This window comes from Chionomys nivalis, chromosome 5 (assembly GCF_950005125.1).
Source record: "Chionomys nivalis chromosome 5, mChiNiv1.1, whole genome shotgun sequence".
NCBI classification, from domain to species: domain Eukaryota; kingdom Metazoa; phylum Chordata; class Mammalia; order Rodentia; family Cricetidae; genus Chionomys; species Chionomys nivalis.
Genome location: NC_080090.1, coordinates 21,560,237 through 21,575,775, shown reverse-complemented (window position 1 = coordinate 21,575,775; position 15,539 = coordinate 21,560,237). Strand labels below are relative to the sequence as shown.

The window sequence follows — 15,539 nt, the reverse complement described above, 5'->3', positions numbered from 1 at the left end:
CATGTCATCTGTTCTTTGTTGGCATCGGGAGAAAGGGCAGAAGGGTTGGGAGGCTAGTGCATGATGGACTTCCCATGTGTGAGAACCCTTAGTTCCCTTTGCTAACAGCGGTGTATCACTTGCCAGGCATTCCCAGAATTCCCTTGCTTTTTCTAGGATCTGCTCCCTTACCCGTGTAGTCTCAACCAGACCACACTCTCTTGTTCTCTAGTGTTCACATCCTAGCTTACTCTCAGGGATTCAGGATCTCCGGTTTGGGAGCTAGGAGAGTCTAGCTGTGGTAGAGTCTGCCAGGAGTGAGACTGCAGAGTTGGTCCCCAGCAGTACAACCCCAAAGATCTCTGGTCTCTGTGCAGGTCCCTTCCTTTCCTCGATGCCTCCTTCTTCCCTGCACCTTGCTCTAACAGGGTTTCTTCTGGTCTCCTCCACTGACCAACTCTTATGTTGCCTTATATTTTGTATTTAGATCTGGTGGCTCTCCAGACTGGAACTGCTCCCTCAGGTGTTGCGCGAGCTAGGCTTTAACTGGAAGAGTGAGAGCCGAAACTGGTTGCCTGAGGCGGATCAGAAGGACCGATGCTCTCTGGGATTGCTGGGCAGCAGACATCCTTCCGGCCCCTCCATCTAGGCTCCTTTGGATAGGAGGGGCCGGGTGAGCAGGCCAGCTGGGCTATGATTTGGTGTCTCAGTCTGACCATCCTCAGCCTGATCATCAGCCAGGGGGCTGACGGTGAGCCAGACCCCCGGGGATCACTGACTTTGTTACCCTGGGATGTGACTTTCCACTAAGGGGTTAACTGTGAGCATAGGAGAGGGGCTAGGGCTGGCTCAGAGAGGTTGGGGGTTCCTCCTGTTGTGCAAAGTCTTAAGGAAACCAGAGAGATGTTGATGGAGCCTCCCCACCCATATCTCATCTTGATGCCTTGCTGTTCCCTCATGCTACCCACCTCGTTAGGTCGAAGGAAGCCTGAGGTGGTCTCTGTGGTGGGCCGGGCTGGGGAGAGTGCAGTTCTGGGCTGTGACTTGCTGCCTCCAACTGGCCGTCCCCCTCTGCATGTCATCGAGTGGCTGCGCTTTGGATTCCTGCTTCCCATCTTCATCCAGTTCGGCCTCTACTCTCCCCGAATTGACCCTGATTATGTGGGTAAGAGTTGTCCTTAAGTGGGAGGGGGGAGTGTCACCAACAAAGGAGGGCTGAGTAGGCTGCCCTGGGCCCTCTCCAATCGCATCTCCTGCTCAGCTGCCCTAACTGCTTTAGCAAGCATGGCCCTGCACCCCAGTAGTGCTAAATCATTGAAGGATTCATTTATTTGCACACGATGCATGCACACATTAGAGCTTTGCTCTTTTGGTTATGTGTGGCCTGTTGCACGGGAGACCCTGCAGCCCTGTCCCAGGTACCCATCCTAACTTGCTAATTGTTCTATCCTCATCTCACGCAGCCTTCCAGACTCCATCTTGATCTTCTGTAGTTTCCCCACTTAGCTCTATGCTGGTCTCTCCACCTGCTGCTCTGTGTCTTCACTACTGTCCGGGATGCCAGACTAGAGGGGCCAGACTTTTGAGGGGAGTGGGTTGATGGGACAGCAGAGTTGTAAGGATGTGGGCTCTTTGGTTATGAGGAACATAGTCAGAGAACATGAACACAGACGGGGGTTGCCAGGGTAGGCTCCAGTTCAGTTCCCCAAAGGTCTAGGCATAGGCTAACGCTACAGGATTGACTGGGTCACTGCTTGCGGAGGCTCCATAGACTCCATACTGTGTAGACCCCCCAGTTGAAGAAGGACCTCATTCCTACTGCACCCCAGCTTGTTTCTAATCCTGGATGGCGCCTTAATCTGAGTGGTTCACTGGAAGGTCTCGGAGGACTTGTAGGAGTACGGGTCTGGGCTCCTAGGCAAGGGCGATCCTTGGTGCTTCCTTTTCAGAAGTGAAACCCGGAAAAGGCTACCTGGATTGATGCTGATGGGGTATCTTTTCTGGCTTCGGGTGGGCTCTTGTCACGGGCTGGCTGAGCTGACGGGAGGAGGTGCTGGCAGGTGCCTGCAGAAGAGAGTTTATTTTCAAACTGGGGGCAGTTATTGGCAAACAGCCTAGCTGAGAGTGTGCGTGTGTCTACACAAGCCCTGGGGACTTAATGAAAGTGGGCCTCAATTAGCACAAGTATAGAGAAACAGCACAGGCACAGCCGGCCTCCCTGTCTGTGCCTGTCTGTGCCCAGGGGGCTTTGGCTGCAGGGCTGAGGCTGGACAAATTCAAATTATCGCCAGGCAGAGAGAAGGCAGGGGTGGGGGGAGAGGCGAGGTGGGAAGGGCTTTCCTTGGGATTCCACCTGGGAGTTGTAAAACTTGGTATTTGCTGCAGTGATCGCCTGGTATTGTTTGTTGGTCCCTAGACAGATGAGCCACGAGATGGCCTGCTTCCCTGTCTACCTGTGGGGTTTCTCCAGGTCTAAAGGCTGCGAATTGCTAGCCTTTCAGTTTTCTTCTTACCTCCACCCTTTGTTTCCCGTCTTGCCCCTGAGCCTGGAGCTCCTAGCCAGCCACATGGGTCCTGCTCTGGTGAAGACCCCAGAGGGGAGGCCTCTGAGCCCATTAACCCTTTATTGCTTTGCAGTTCAGAAGAGGGGGGCCTCTCGGCCTTTGTGCAGGGGACTCACAATCGTGGTTGCTAAGCAACAGGAGGTGGAGGTTGCTGAGGACAATGCTGTTCTGTCATAAACCCTGTGGGCAAGTGGAGGGGAGATGTGGCCTGGGACGGCATGAGGCCCGTGGCCTAGAATGTGGGAGGAATCCCAGAGAGAGAGAGAGAGAGAGAGAGAGAGAGAGAGAGAGAGAGAGCAGCTTTGGGAACCACAGGGAAGGGAGAGCTGGCTTTGGAGGGTTCTAGAAGATGCAAAGTAGAGGAGCCTAGATGTAAAAACTAGTACAGGAGTAGTAAAAGGGGGTATAGAATGATCTAGAACTAATAGATTAAGGTCGCTTTGGTAAAGTATTTAGCATAGCACCTGGGTGGTGTGAAACAGACCAGACTGGGGAAAGGCAATCTGGACTTAGGTTTCCTGGGACGGATATTAGACTAAGGCAGAGTCAGGGAGATTGGCTCTTGACCCTTGCTGTGTTTCTGGGATGCCCGGCAGAGGAGAAGGGACTTGTGTTTTGTGACCATGCTGAGCTGCTTGACAAATCCCTCTGGCTGTCCATCTGAAAGGCTCGAATTTACTCTCATAATCCCCCCTTTCTGCCTTTGATCCTTCCAAGCCGGCTGCCTCGATGCGTCTTCCCAGGACTTCTGTGTGAACATACAACTGTCCATACTCATAGTTAATTTACTGTGGGTTTCTTGCCTCTGCAGAGCCCGAGAGAGCAGACTCTGTCCTGTGTAGGCAGATCTGAAATCCCTTAGGTTTGGTCATGCAGGAGGAGGGCAGGCCTGTCGGAAGTGGGCCCAGGAGACAGGAAGTTATAGGACTGGACTCTGGTTACCTTGTTCTGAAACCCTGCAACCCAACAGTCTGGACCTCCTAGGGAGGTTAGTTTGTACAACATGCTGCACTGAATATTCTGGATAACAGACATCAGGACTATTAGCCATTAGCGGCTAACATTTCTTAAGTGAAATCGAAGCTTATGCTCAGTGCCCTGAACGCTATTTGATTCTAATGTTGGAGTTCAGTGGAAAGCTCACCGACTGGGGAGACCTGGCTCCATCTCCTAACAGCTATGTAATTTTGGAAAGCAGTTTGACATTAGTTCCTTCATCAATAATGGATTTTGGGGGAGGATTAAATATGGTGACTAATATTACATGGCTCATATTCAGCACTCAGTCTTTCTTCCTTCGCTCTGGAACTCTGCAATCACCTTAATGAAAAGTTCTATCCTGCGGGGCATTGGAGGAAGCAGCAGTCTGGGATCCGCTGGGCTTAGTGGCCTGGCAGGTGAGAGCGACAGGACTCCTGAAGGTTTGGGAAAGGGTATTCTTATGTTAAATATTTACCTGCTAGGCTCATTTTTATCTTCTGGGAGGGGATTATACACCTAGACCTATAAGCGGGTCCACCCATTCTAAAGAATCCTCACCCTGGGGACCAACTGTTAGAAGGGAAAAAGCTCACTAGCCACCCTAGATCCTCTGGCTCTCATCTTGCCAGTGGCATCAAGGGCACACAGGCTGAGTTTCTACTTCAGATAGGCCACCCTAGGGTAGAGTGGAAGCTGCTTGGAAAGTGGGCCACACAGCAGCTTCAGGATTGCTCCTGCCAGGGAGGATTGGGAGAGGCAGGACTCGGAAAGCACCACCTGGGAGCTGCACTTGCCTGTCCTCTGAATTTTAGGGAATCCCATTTGTTCCCAGCAAAGGTCAAGTGGGGATGGGCGCCTGGTAGGTGCAGGGGGATGAAGCAGCTGGACAACCCAGGTGAGCGGACGGCAGGCTTCAAGGTGGAAGGAGGCAGAGAGGGAAAGACTATACTTAGGAGGTGGATTTGGAAGATATAATGAACAAGTGTATGGCAGGTGATGACGGAGGAATCCAGGTTGTGCCAGGCTCCCCAGAGGGCAACCTGGAGCATGATGGTAGTTCACTGGGCATGGGAGAGGAAAGGGAGGAGATACGTTATTAGATGACTGATGGGGCCAAGACTGAGTGTCAACTCCTGATTTCAAATCTGCATCTTACTCATTGCTTTCACAGCCTTTATTGGAGCATCCGGTGATGCCAGGCGCCATTATCGTTATCTCCGCTTTACCTCTTGCTTTCCACCTCATCCCAATTTTCCCCCTTCTCAGTTTTTACTGATGAGGAAACTGAAATTGACAGTTCGAGTAACTTGCCCCCAGGAGCATACAGCTGAGCTGGATTCGTGCCTGGGTATTTGGGGCTGACAAGCCTGCGCCCTTCTCACTTCTGCTGCCCTGCTAGGGGCATCGCCATGGTGTCCGAGTGCAACGTTCCCTCAGAGGAGGGTACTGAGGGATTGGGTGGGCATCACAGTCAGCCTGGTGGTATGCTGTGGGTGCTGACTTGGCAGGAATGAGATGTCATTGTGTGCTGGGATGTGTGGCTTTGTGGGGCCGCATGTGGTCAGTCAGCTGGGGCGTGGAGGGGAGGGTATGAGCCGAGAAGGCTGCTGACACCGCTGCCTGGCTGGGCTGGACTCCGGCCACTCTAAGGCGCTTAGGACACTGATAATAGCTCTGAGGGATTACGGGCTTTGGCATGCGAGGTATGGGTCCCCAGGAGGGCCAAACACTGCTGGGGATTCCAGGGACAGAGTCGTCTAAAAGCAGGAGTACCCCCAGAGGACTTCTATCTTGATCCTATAAAGGGACTCAGGGATAGTGGATCTTCTAGTAGTCCAGGGGAGACCAAACACTGGCTCTTCACTCCATCCCCTAACATCTGGGAAGTCCGGAATATTTGAGGATAGCATTCTCTTCACTTGCCAAGCCTTGAATTTTTCTGGTCTGGGTCTCAGCTATTGAAGGCAGGAGCAGTCGGAAGGATTAGACATAGCAATCTGCCCTCAGTGATCTCAATTCCATATTTGTTCCTCTGCAGACCCTCACTCTTGGATAACAGACCTAGGCTGTTCTCAACCTCTGGGAATGGCCTGAGTGACCAGGACCCGGAGGCAGGTGGGGGCCCCTGCAGAGTCCTTTCCTTCACCACCCTTGATTTAGGACTTCCCTCCTCACAGGACGAGTCCGACTGCAGACAGGAGCATCTCTCCAGATTGACGGGCTCCGGGTGGAAGACCAGGGCTGGTACGAGTGCCGTGTGCTCTTCCTGGACCAACACAGCCCTGAACAGGATTTTGCCAACGGCTCCTGGGTGCACCTGACAGTCAATTGTATGAAGCTGGGGAGCAGGCAGTGCAGGGAGGGAGGGGGGTGATGGGAACCCGGGTGGTGAAGGAGAAGAGGGAGCTCTGTCTGTCCCAGCGCATCACTGATGCCCTGCCCATCCTGGCGTCTGCTCACTGTGTTTGCTCATGTAGAACTTGCCGCTTACCCCTGCTCCCTCTCCCCGCTTCAGTTCTTCAAAGAAAACCCAGTCAGCCTCTAGGCTCTGAGTCAGGAAAACTTCTCCCTTGGTGGAGGTCTTGGTTATGGTGTATTGGGCTCTGAGTGATACAGCTCACCCATGCATGGCTCTTTTCATCCGGGACCTTGCTTACTCCTCAGCACTATACGGGAGACAGTTGTAACCAATTCCCATTTCCTAGGTGACACGGAGACAGAGAATCAGAGAGGCAGTGTGTGCCACCAATGAGTGGTGGGAGATGAGTCTAAGACCCACACGTGACTCTCCCCTAGCTCTGGACATGCAGCCAGTGTTGGGAGGGTCCTACGTCCCTGGTACAGCAGACAGGTGTCCCTGGGCTTAGTATTCTCATGTACCCGGGCAGGCAACAGCTCTGAGACAGGTCTCCCTGGCTTTTGAATACTGCTTTGGGTGCTGATATCCTTTCTGGCAGCCCCTGATGCCTCTTTCCCTCACAGCGCCCCCTCAGTTCCAGGAGACTCCTCCCTTAGTACTGGAAGTGAAGGAACTGGAGGCTGTTACCTTGCGTTGTGTGGCTCGGGGCAGCCCCCAGCCTTACGTGACCTGGAAATTCCAAGGACAGGACCTTGGCAAGGGCCAGGGTCAGGTGCAAGTGAGTGGGCCTCCTGGAGTGGGAGGGCAAAATTGAGCGGGCAGGGGAAGCGCCAAAGCCAAACTGGGAGATGGGTTGGAGGGAGGGGCTGGTCATTGGCTTCCCTGAGCTGGAGTGCTGCCTCCCTCTGCTGGCCATCCCTGGAAGTGCAGGGTGTAAGGCTGACCAAACCGGAAGGGCCTTACTTAGACTCATTACTTAGGTGCAGAACGGGACACTGTGGATCCGCCGGGTGCAGCGAGGCAGCGCTGGAGACTACACCTGCCAAGCCTCCAGCACGGAGGGCAGCGTCACCCATACCACACAACTGCTGGTGCTAGGTGCTCTTTGGTGGGAGAGCTGGGGACACGGGCCACCTACGTGAGAAGGGAGGACCTGTGTTGCGGGGAAGCACACAGCAGATGGGGAGGAGGCTCAGATCTGAGGAAGGGGCCCCTGTAGAGTGAGAGAAAGGATGAGGAAATGGGCATTTTAGTGCCCAGCGTTGTATTACAGTGGAGAGAACATGGGTGCTAGTGTTATCTCGAAAAAGAGGTTCATACCTACCTCTTGGGACTTTGACAAGCACAGAAAGTGGCATGTAGTCATGCGTGCTCAGCTTGACTGAGAAGAGGAGGGAAAGGAGCTGTGTGAGGCAGGAATCTGTCTTCATAGCACCTGGTTTCCTGGAGGGGAAACAGATCAATCTATGATCCACTGAAGTGCCATTGTCACAGGGCAGTGCTGGGTCACAGTTAAAGGACAGAGACCTTGGCATCAGGAAGGCCCAAGTAGAAGTCTTGCCTCCCTCTTTGACCTGGGGCGAGTTACCTCATAATGTGCCTGCCTCTGAAACCTCACTTCTTCATCTGCCAAAGCAGAAAGATAATCTTGGATCACTGGTTCTTGTGAGGGCTCAAGAGATGAGCCAGCAGTGGGCTAGGCATGAGGGCTGTGGCCGGTGCTGTGTGTGTGTGTGTGTGTGTGTGCGCGCACGTGTGTGTGCACACTCAGGTCATTTCCCACTTGTTACTAACAGGCTGTGTGTGTGGGCCCAGCGATGAAGAAGGCAATGGGGGCATGGTAGCTAGATACAATGTTGCAGAATGTGTGTGGTTAGGTTAGACAGGCATTCTGGACCTCGGATTCACTAGGAACAAAAAGGAATCAGTCTGGCATGGGGACAGCCAGATGCCCAGACTGGCTAGATGACAATGACATACGGAAAAGTGGGTGGCCAGGAAGGGGTTATGGGTAGGTAGGCACTGGGGTGAAAGTTTTTTTTCTACATAAAAGGCCATTAGTGTTGAGGTGACATGGGAGTCTAGATCCTGGCATTGGCACAGTATCTTTGATGACGGATGGGTACCTATGTGGGAGACACGGATGTGATGGGGACAGAAAGAGTAAATGAAAGAGTTAAAACTGACCCTCCTTCACATAGAGTTTCTAAGCAGAGGGAATAGGGTAACTAGGGTTACCTATCACTTCTTGTGAAACAAGGCCACCTTGGAATAGGGGAGCAGCCTCTGGAATAGGATGGGTTTCCAGTCACATCTTCCACTTCAAGCCCTCAAGGCCAGACACAACTTATCCTCTGTTACAAAGGGCAGAGCCAGAAGTGCCCCGAGGGTCCTGGGAAGATGAGGGGCCGAGGTCATCTTTCTGCTCTATGTTTCCCACAGGACCACCTGTCATTGTGGTGCCCCCCAACAACAGCACGGTCAATGCCTCCCAGGATGTTTCTTTGGCTTGCCAGGCTGAGGCATACCCCGCTAACCTCACCTACAGCTGGTTCCAGGATGGCATCAATGTCTTCCACATTAGGTAGGGAAGTGGAGACAGGGAATTGACGAATAGCACGTGAGGGACTCCCTGTCTGGGCGAGGCCCGGGCTTCTCCTCACACATACCACATTGCAGCCGCCTACAGTCTCGAGTGCGAATCCTGGTAGATGGAAGCCTGTGGGTCCAGGCCGCTCAGCCCGATGACGCTGGCCACTATACTTGTGTGCCCAGCAATGGCTTTCCGCATCCACCCTCCGCTTCTGCCTATCTCACTGTGCTCTGTAAGTCTGAGCCTCCGCTTCCAACCCCGCTCCCACCCCTACCCCCAAGACAGGCCCAAGACCCTGTCCCCCAACTTGTCTCTATGTTCTTTCAGACCCAGCACAGGTGACAGTCATGCCTCCCGAGACACCCCTGCCCATTGGCATGCGGGGGGTGATCCAGTGTCCAGTTCGTGCTAATCCCCCACTGCTGTTTGTCACCTGGACCAAAGATGGGCAGGCTTTGCAGCTGGACAAGGTATAGACTTGGGGCAGGGGAAGGAAGGTCTTAGCCAGGTGTTGTGATGTTCCGATGGCCAACTCCAGTGGGTGGCTAAGTGTAATTCAGTGCTGTGGTTAGGAAACATGCTTCTTACCAGATACTGTGTTGGGTGGTGGGTGTGGGGGTGTAACAAAGAAGTATCCATCCCTAGAGTGTTACCTTGGGGAGAGAACTGCTACAGAGACTGTCCTGGGAGGCCAGAGAAGGAACAAGGCTTTGCTTGCTTTTAGGTCTGGTTGAGGAGGGAGCAGTAACAAATTCGGGGACCTTGGTGATAGATCTTGAAAAGTGGGCAGTCATTCCACGCAGAAACCACGTCAGAGAGGCAGGGTATTGGATAGTGTGTTGAAGAGACGACGGACCGTGCAGTGATGTGGGAGCAGCTGCGAGCACCTGTAGGGACTTGAGTGGTGTAGAAAGGGCTGGAAAGACAGGTTGGGTCTTAAGGAAAAACTGCACGCCAACTTCATATGACCTCATTCCAAGCTGATTGAGATCTTTTGTTTGTCTGAGGAGACTATAAATTCTTTGAGGCTTTGCGTCTTTTCATCACAGTGTCCCCCGGGCTTTTTACAACTTTTACAACAATTTCGGTAAATTTTCTGTTGAAAGTTTACAGAAATCTTGAGGCAATAGCAGCTATGGGGTTTGGCGGTGGTGTAGCATCAGGGCTGTGAGTAGGGGTTCGGAGGGGTCAGCTGGAAGGTGATTAAGAGAGAGTTCGGGTGAGAGTTTGTGGGGCCTGAGCTAGAGAGGACCTGAAAACAGGCTTCGCACTCAGACCAGAATGGCGAACGGATGAGGATTTAGATATGGAGAGTGAGGGGCTACACTTCATTCAGGAGCCTGGGGGTGCGGTGGGGTTTCTTATAGAAGAGGTTTTTGGGGTAGGAGATGCAGAATTTAGAGCAATGCAGTGCTGGGAGGACAACCAGGAAGTGAACCCCACCAACTCTAGGCATGGCATCTACACTACTCTCCGCTATTGTCTGTGAAGGGAGTCGCACCGTGAAGCTGCGCTGTGCAGTCTCACAGGCATTGATAATAGCCCCTGACAGGAGAGAGAGGTGGAGGTCTCGAGTCCAGACCTAGAGCTGATGGATTGGCTTTCCACAAGAGACTTGCCCAGATTTCTTCCTCTCCTGAGTTGCCTCTCTCCTCCCCTGCTTTGCCTCTCCAGTTTCTCTCCACTTTTCATTTCCTCTGCCCTCTAGTTCCCTGGCTGGTCGCAGGGCCCAGAGGGCTCACTCGTCATTGCCCTGGGGAATGAGGATGCCTTGGGAGAATACTCCTGTACCCCCTACAACAGCCTTGGTACTGCTGGACCCTCCTCCGTGACCCGAGTGCTGCTCAAGGTGAGGCTCACAGCCAACCTGCTGTGGTGTGGCTGAGTGGCTGAAAATAATACATTCTAAGCCATGTTCAGAGGGTGGAGACAGGCAGACAGGTGTGGGAGGGACTCCTAAGTCTGTTTCTTGTGGTGGCCATAGCAACAGCCAGCAGACAATGCAGACATAAGACCGGGCAGTGGGACATCAGTCACGTACACATTCACAAAATGAGATATCTGTCTAATCTCAAGCCTTCTGCCTCCCTCGCGGGAGTTCCACAGGGAATGGAGGAAAGGGGAGGGGGGAGGAAGGGAGGGAGAGAGAAGGGAGGGAAAATGATCTGTAGAGACTCACCTGTCTCAGAGAGTCTGGCTCCAGCCCACCATTGCCCTTCAGTCCTACCTCTTGGAAGCAAAGACACAGAACTGAGAGATGAAGAATAAGTTAGAGACTAAGACAGCGTGGCAGGGGTCTGGGAAGGGGGGACACCCGAGCTGAGAGATGAGAGAGGGGCTGTGAAAGAGGCCCCTCCCGATACAGATCTGGCCTGCAGGCTCCCCCAGCTTTTATAGAAGAGCCCAAGGAAGAGTATTTCCAAGAAGTGGGGAGAGAGTTACTCATCCCCTGCTCCGCCCGAGGAGACCCTCCTCCTACTGTGTCTTGGGCCAAGGTAAGGCTCCTGAGTCCCGACTCCGCTCGACCTGGGTCCATGCCCGCTCTTCCCCTGGTTGTATTTTTGGAAAGGAGGACGCGTGAAGGTATAGGCTGTCAGAGGCAAGGTGGGGAAGGATCACCTAGAGAGATGAGTGGCCGGCCCCCTTGGTGAGGGGTGGCTGCATGTGTCCTTAGGGCTCATCAGTGGTTCTGTAGGTGGGCCGGGGGCTGCAGGGCCAGGCCCAGGTGGACAGCAACAGCAGCCTCATCCTTCGACCCCTGACCAAGGAGGCCCATGGACGATGGGAATGCCGTGCCAGCAACGCTGTAGCCCAAGTGGCCGCTTCTACCAACATCTATGTGCTAGGTTAGTGGTCTGGGATGGGGCTGGGGAAGCCGTGTGAAACAGGAGATGGAGGTATTGTTCTTGGGAGGTCTAGGTGGGGATTTGTGGGGATGGGATTCCCCCAGGGTCATGGGTGGAGGACGAACCTCCGATTTACTCTTTATTTACCCTACTTCAGGGTCCTGATCAGCATCCCTCCCTCCATTCCCCCTACCCAGGCACCAGCCCCCATGTCGTCACCAATGTGTCTGTGGTACCTTTACCCAAGGGTGCCAATGTCTCTTGGGAGCCTGGCTTTGATGGTGGCTATCTGCAGAGATTCAGTGTCTGGTATACCCCACTGTGAGTGACCTGTCCCTGACTTCACCCCGGATCTACCTGGCCCTCTGCCCTTCCTTCCATCCCTCTGTGCCTAGCCACACGCTAGCTCTGCTACCTTTTATTTTCATAGATTCGTAACATTCAGGACTAAGGCCCTGAGACTTTGGTGGTTGAGCAGAGGGGTGAGGTCAGCTCTTTGAAGCCCACACCATCCTGATCTTCCTTGATGATGAGATTTCCCTATATTCCCCAGGGCCAAACGTCCTGACCGAGCCCACCATGACTGGGTATCCATGGCTGTGCCTATGGGGGCTACACACCTCCTAGTGCCCGGGCTGCAACCCCATACTCAGTACCAGTTCAGTGTCCTTGCTCAGAATAAGCTGGGCAGTGGGCCCTTCAGCGAGATTGTCCTGTCTATACCAGAAGGTAAGGGGTCCCCATCCCTGCACTGCACAGAAAAAGGACGGGGAGGACCTGGGTGGAGATGGGGCAGAGATGCTGAGCCCCTTGGAGTCCAGAGAGGGTACAAAAAGGCTGTGGCAAAATGTGTGGGTTCTCGGAGTTGGGGAAGGCCAGGGGAGGGGCAGAATGAAGGAGTCTGAGACTCTTATCCCTCATTTGTCTGTCTGTCCCATCCAGGGCTTCCTACCACACCAGCTGCTTCCAGGCTTCCTCCGACCGAGACGCCACCTCCTCTATCCGCTCCTAGAGGTTTGGTGGCAGTGCGGACACCCCGGGGAGTACTGCTGCATTGGGATCCCCCAGAACTCATCCCTAAGAGACTGGATGGCTATGTCCTGGAAGGACGGCAAGGCTCCCAAGACTGGGAGATACTGGACCAGGCCGTGGCAGGCACAGAAATCCAGCTGCTGGTACCTGGCCTCATCAAGGTGTGTGCAGAGAGGGAAGGTCCTTCTGGTCACTTGACATTGTCCTCTTCTTCTCTAATCCTGTCTTCTCATCCTGACTCAGTCATTTTCACCCCCTGTCCTACCTCATTCTTACCTCCTGACTGCAGTCTTCACAAAAGGGACAGTGGCGGGCACTGCTGGCCCTGATCCGCTTCATGGCCCCCCACCTCTCATCCCCAGGATGCTCTCTATGAGTTCCGCCTCGCGGCATTCGCTGATGACTATGTCAGTGGTCCCAGCAACATAGCCAACATCTCCACCTCTGGTGAGAACCCAGCGGGAGGGGGAATTGCTGGAAGTTATATGGGGATACACAGTTTGCTGACCCTCTTTTCTGTTCCTTTGCCCAGGCCTGGAGGTGTACCCTTCCCGAACACAGCTACCAGGTCTCCTGCCCCAGCCTGTATTAGCTGGTGTTGTGGGCGGGGTCTGCTTCTTGGGCGTGGCAGTCCTTGTGAGCATCCTGGCTGCCTGCCTCATGAATCGGCGCAGGGCTGCCCGCCGCCACAGAAAACGCCTGCGCCAGGGTAGGCGCCATTCCCTCACTCCTCCATCCTCATCACTGGGGTCCTGAGTACTACTTAGCTACTTGAAGGGCTGCCCATCCGCCAGATGTCACTTCCTGGGAGAGCTGTTTTCCCCTACCCCCCCCCCCTTTGTTTTTTACATGGTCCTGGTGCGGCATCCTTCCGATCTGGTACCTGGCCCTTACGTACCCTTTTCCCAGTTGGATGGGAATGCAGTTGAGGGTTATATCCCTGGAGCTTGGGCAGAACTTTACCTGGATCGCCTGCTGCTCTTGTGTCCTTACAGATCCACCTCTGATCTTCTCCCCACCGAGGAAGTCAGGCACGCAGTAAGTCCCTTGACTTCTTTGGCTTCCTTCTGCCTCCCTGTCGCTTCCTCTGTTGTACCTTCAGAAGGAATTAGAATAAAACAGAGGGAAATGAGACTAGAAGCGTGTTGGCCCTGGCTTGGGGACTAGTCCCACGTTGTTTATCTCCCTCCCACCCCCACCACCTGGCACTGCCCTTGCTTGCTGGCTGTAGCTCCGCTCTGTTGTACAACAAACCTTGCAAGGCCAGACCCCGATCTTCTGTCTTTCCCTAGCTCTGCTCCTGGCTCAGGCAGCCCCGACAGTGTGACCAAGTTCAAGCTCCAGGGCTCTCCAGTCCCCAGCCTACGTCAGAGTCTGCTCTGGGGGGAGCCTGCCCGACCTCCGAGCCCCCACCCGGATTCTCCAATTGGTTGTGGACCCTTGCCACTGGAGCCCATTTGCCGGGGCCCAGATGGCCGCTTTGTGATGGGACCCACTGTGGCCCCTCCACAAGAAAAGTTATGTCTGGAGCAGGCAGAACCTCAGACCTCAGCCAAACGCCTGGCCCAGTCCTTTGACTGTAGCAGTAGCAGCCCCAGTGGGGTACCACAGCCCCTCTGCATTGCAGACATCAGTCCTGTGGGGCCGCCTCCTGCAGCCCCCCTACCAGGTCCAGGACCCCTGCTCCAGTACTTGAGCCTACCCTTCTTCCGGGAGATGAATGTCGATGGGGACTGGCCACCTCTGGAGGAGCCTACACCTGCTGCACCTCTGGATTTCACGGAGCCCTGTGCTCCTTCATCTTTCCTTCCGCCGCCTGACTCACCTCCCATCAACCTCAGGGCAGTGCTTCCTAGGACAATAACGGGGGTGGGGGCCTCCTCAGAGCCCCCTTACACAGCTTTGACTGACTGGACCCTGAGGGAGCGGGTGTTGCCGGGGCTTCTCCCTGCCGCCCCTCGTGGTAGCCTCACTAGCCAGAGCAGTGGGAGAGGAAGTGCTTCCTTCCTGCGGCCCCCCTCCACAGCCCCCTCTGCAGGGGGAAGCTACCTCAGTCCGGCTCCAGGAGACACCAGCAGCTGGGCCAGCGGCCCCGAGAGGTGGCCCCGGAGGGAACATGTGGTGACAGTCAGCAAAAGGTAAAGGCAGTCGCTACCCATCTTTGCCCTGGCCCTCCATGCTGCCCTGTCAGTCCAGATCTCTCCCCTGCTCCGCCCCCACTCGCCTACGCTCTTCGCCTTCCCATGTTCCTCCGCTCCCACCCGGGAGAAGTTCTGCTGAGGTCGAGGAAGCTCAGTCTGATTTAGAGGAGCCTGGGTTCATACTCTTTAGGATGCTCTCTGTTCCTCTACTCACACTTTCCACCTGTCCTAACAGGAGGAACACATCTGTGGATGAGAACTACGAATGGGACTCAGAATTCCCCGGGGACATGGAGCTGCTGGAGACTTGGCACCAGGGCTTGCCCGGCTCTCGGTCCCGCCCTGAACTTGAGCCAGAGTTAGGTAGGTGAACTTCCTAGCCGGCTGCACTGTCCCACACTCGTTGTCCCGTGTTCTGAGCTGGTCCGTCTGTTTCCCAGTCAGTTCCTGAATCCCGGGCTCCCTGCCCTGGAGTGTCTCTTGCTCCCCAGGCTCATTGCGTGCAAAGGGCGTTTGGAGCCTCAGGCCTGAGCCTTTCACCCAATTAGTCACAGCATCTTGCATCTTGGCTCTTCCCTTTGAAGGTGCGAAGACTCCAGAGGAGAGCTGCCTCCTGAACACAGGCCATGCTTCTGGCCCTGAGGCCCGCTGTGCTGCCCTTCGGGAGGAATTTCTGGCCTTCCGCCGGCGCCGAGATGCTAGCAGGGCCCGGCTACCGGCCTATCAACAGTCCATCTCCTACCCGGAACAGGCTACTCTGCTATGAGCACAGTGAGGCTAGTAAAGGATATGGATCTGCAGAGGAGGCTAAGACTCTGACTCCAAGCTCGGCCACTGCCCCTACCCCTCTGTGCCCAGGCATAGACCCCTGATGATGGCCTGAGGGTAGGCTTGTGAGCTCGGTGTAGAATGAATGTATTGACTCTTTAGTTGAGTCTGGGGGGTTGAAGCGTGTGTGTGTGTGTGTGTGTGTGTGTGTGTGTGTGGTGTTTATAGTGTGGGTGGTGCAGGTTCTTTTTTTTAAAAAAAAGGTGAATAAAAGTT

General features: G+C 54.5%; 1 protein-coding gene across 1 annotated transcript; it reads left to right on the top strand.

Moving 5' to 3' along the window:
- The first annotated feature begins 672 nt into the window (after positions 1 to 672).
- Igsf9 (immunoglobulin superfamily member 9) lies at positions 673 to 15,491 on the top strand. Its single transcript, XM_057769962.1, has 20 exons — positions 673 to 730; positions 956 to 1,144; positions 5,702 to 5,854; positions 6,507 to 6,661; positions 6,864 to 6,981; positions 8,326 to 8,467; positions 8,563 to 8,708; positions 8,804 to 8,946; positions 10,185 to 10,325; positions 10,855 to 10,971; positions 11,172 to 11,322; positions 11,520 to 11,643; positions 11,876 to 12,051; positions 12,265 to 12,515; positions 12,717 to 12,801; positions 12,887 to 13,063; positions 13,350 to 13,392; positions 13,647 to 14,492; positions 14,731 to 14,858; positions 15,080 to 15,491. The coding sequence occupies exons 1-20, from the start codon at positions 673 to 675 to the stop codon at positions 15,259 to 15,261; spliced, it is 3,525 nt and encodes a 1,174-aa protein (XP_057625945.1). The 3' UTR covers positions 15,262 to 15,491.
- Positions 15,492 to 15,539: the final 48 nt, after the last annotated feature.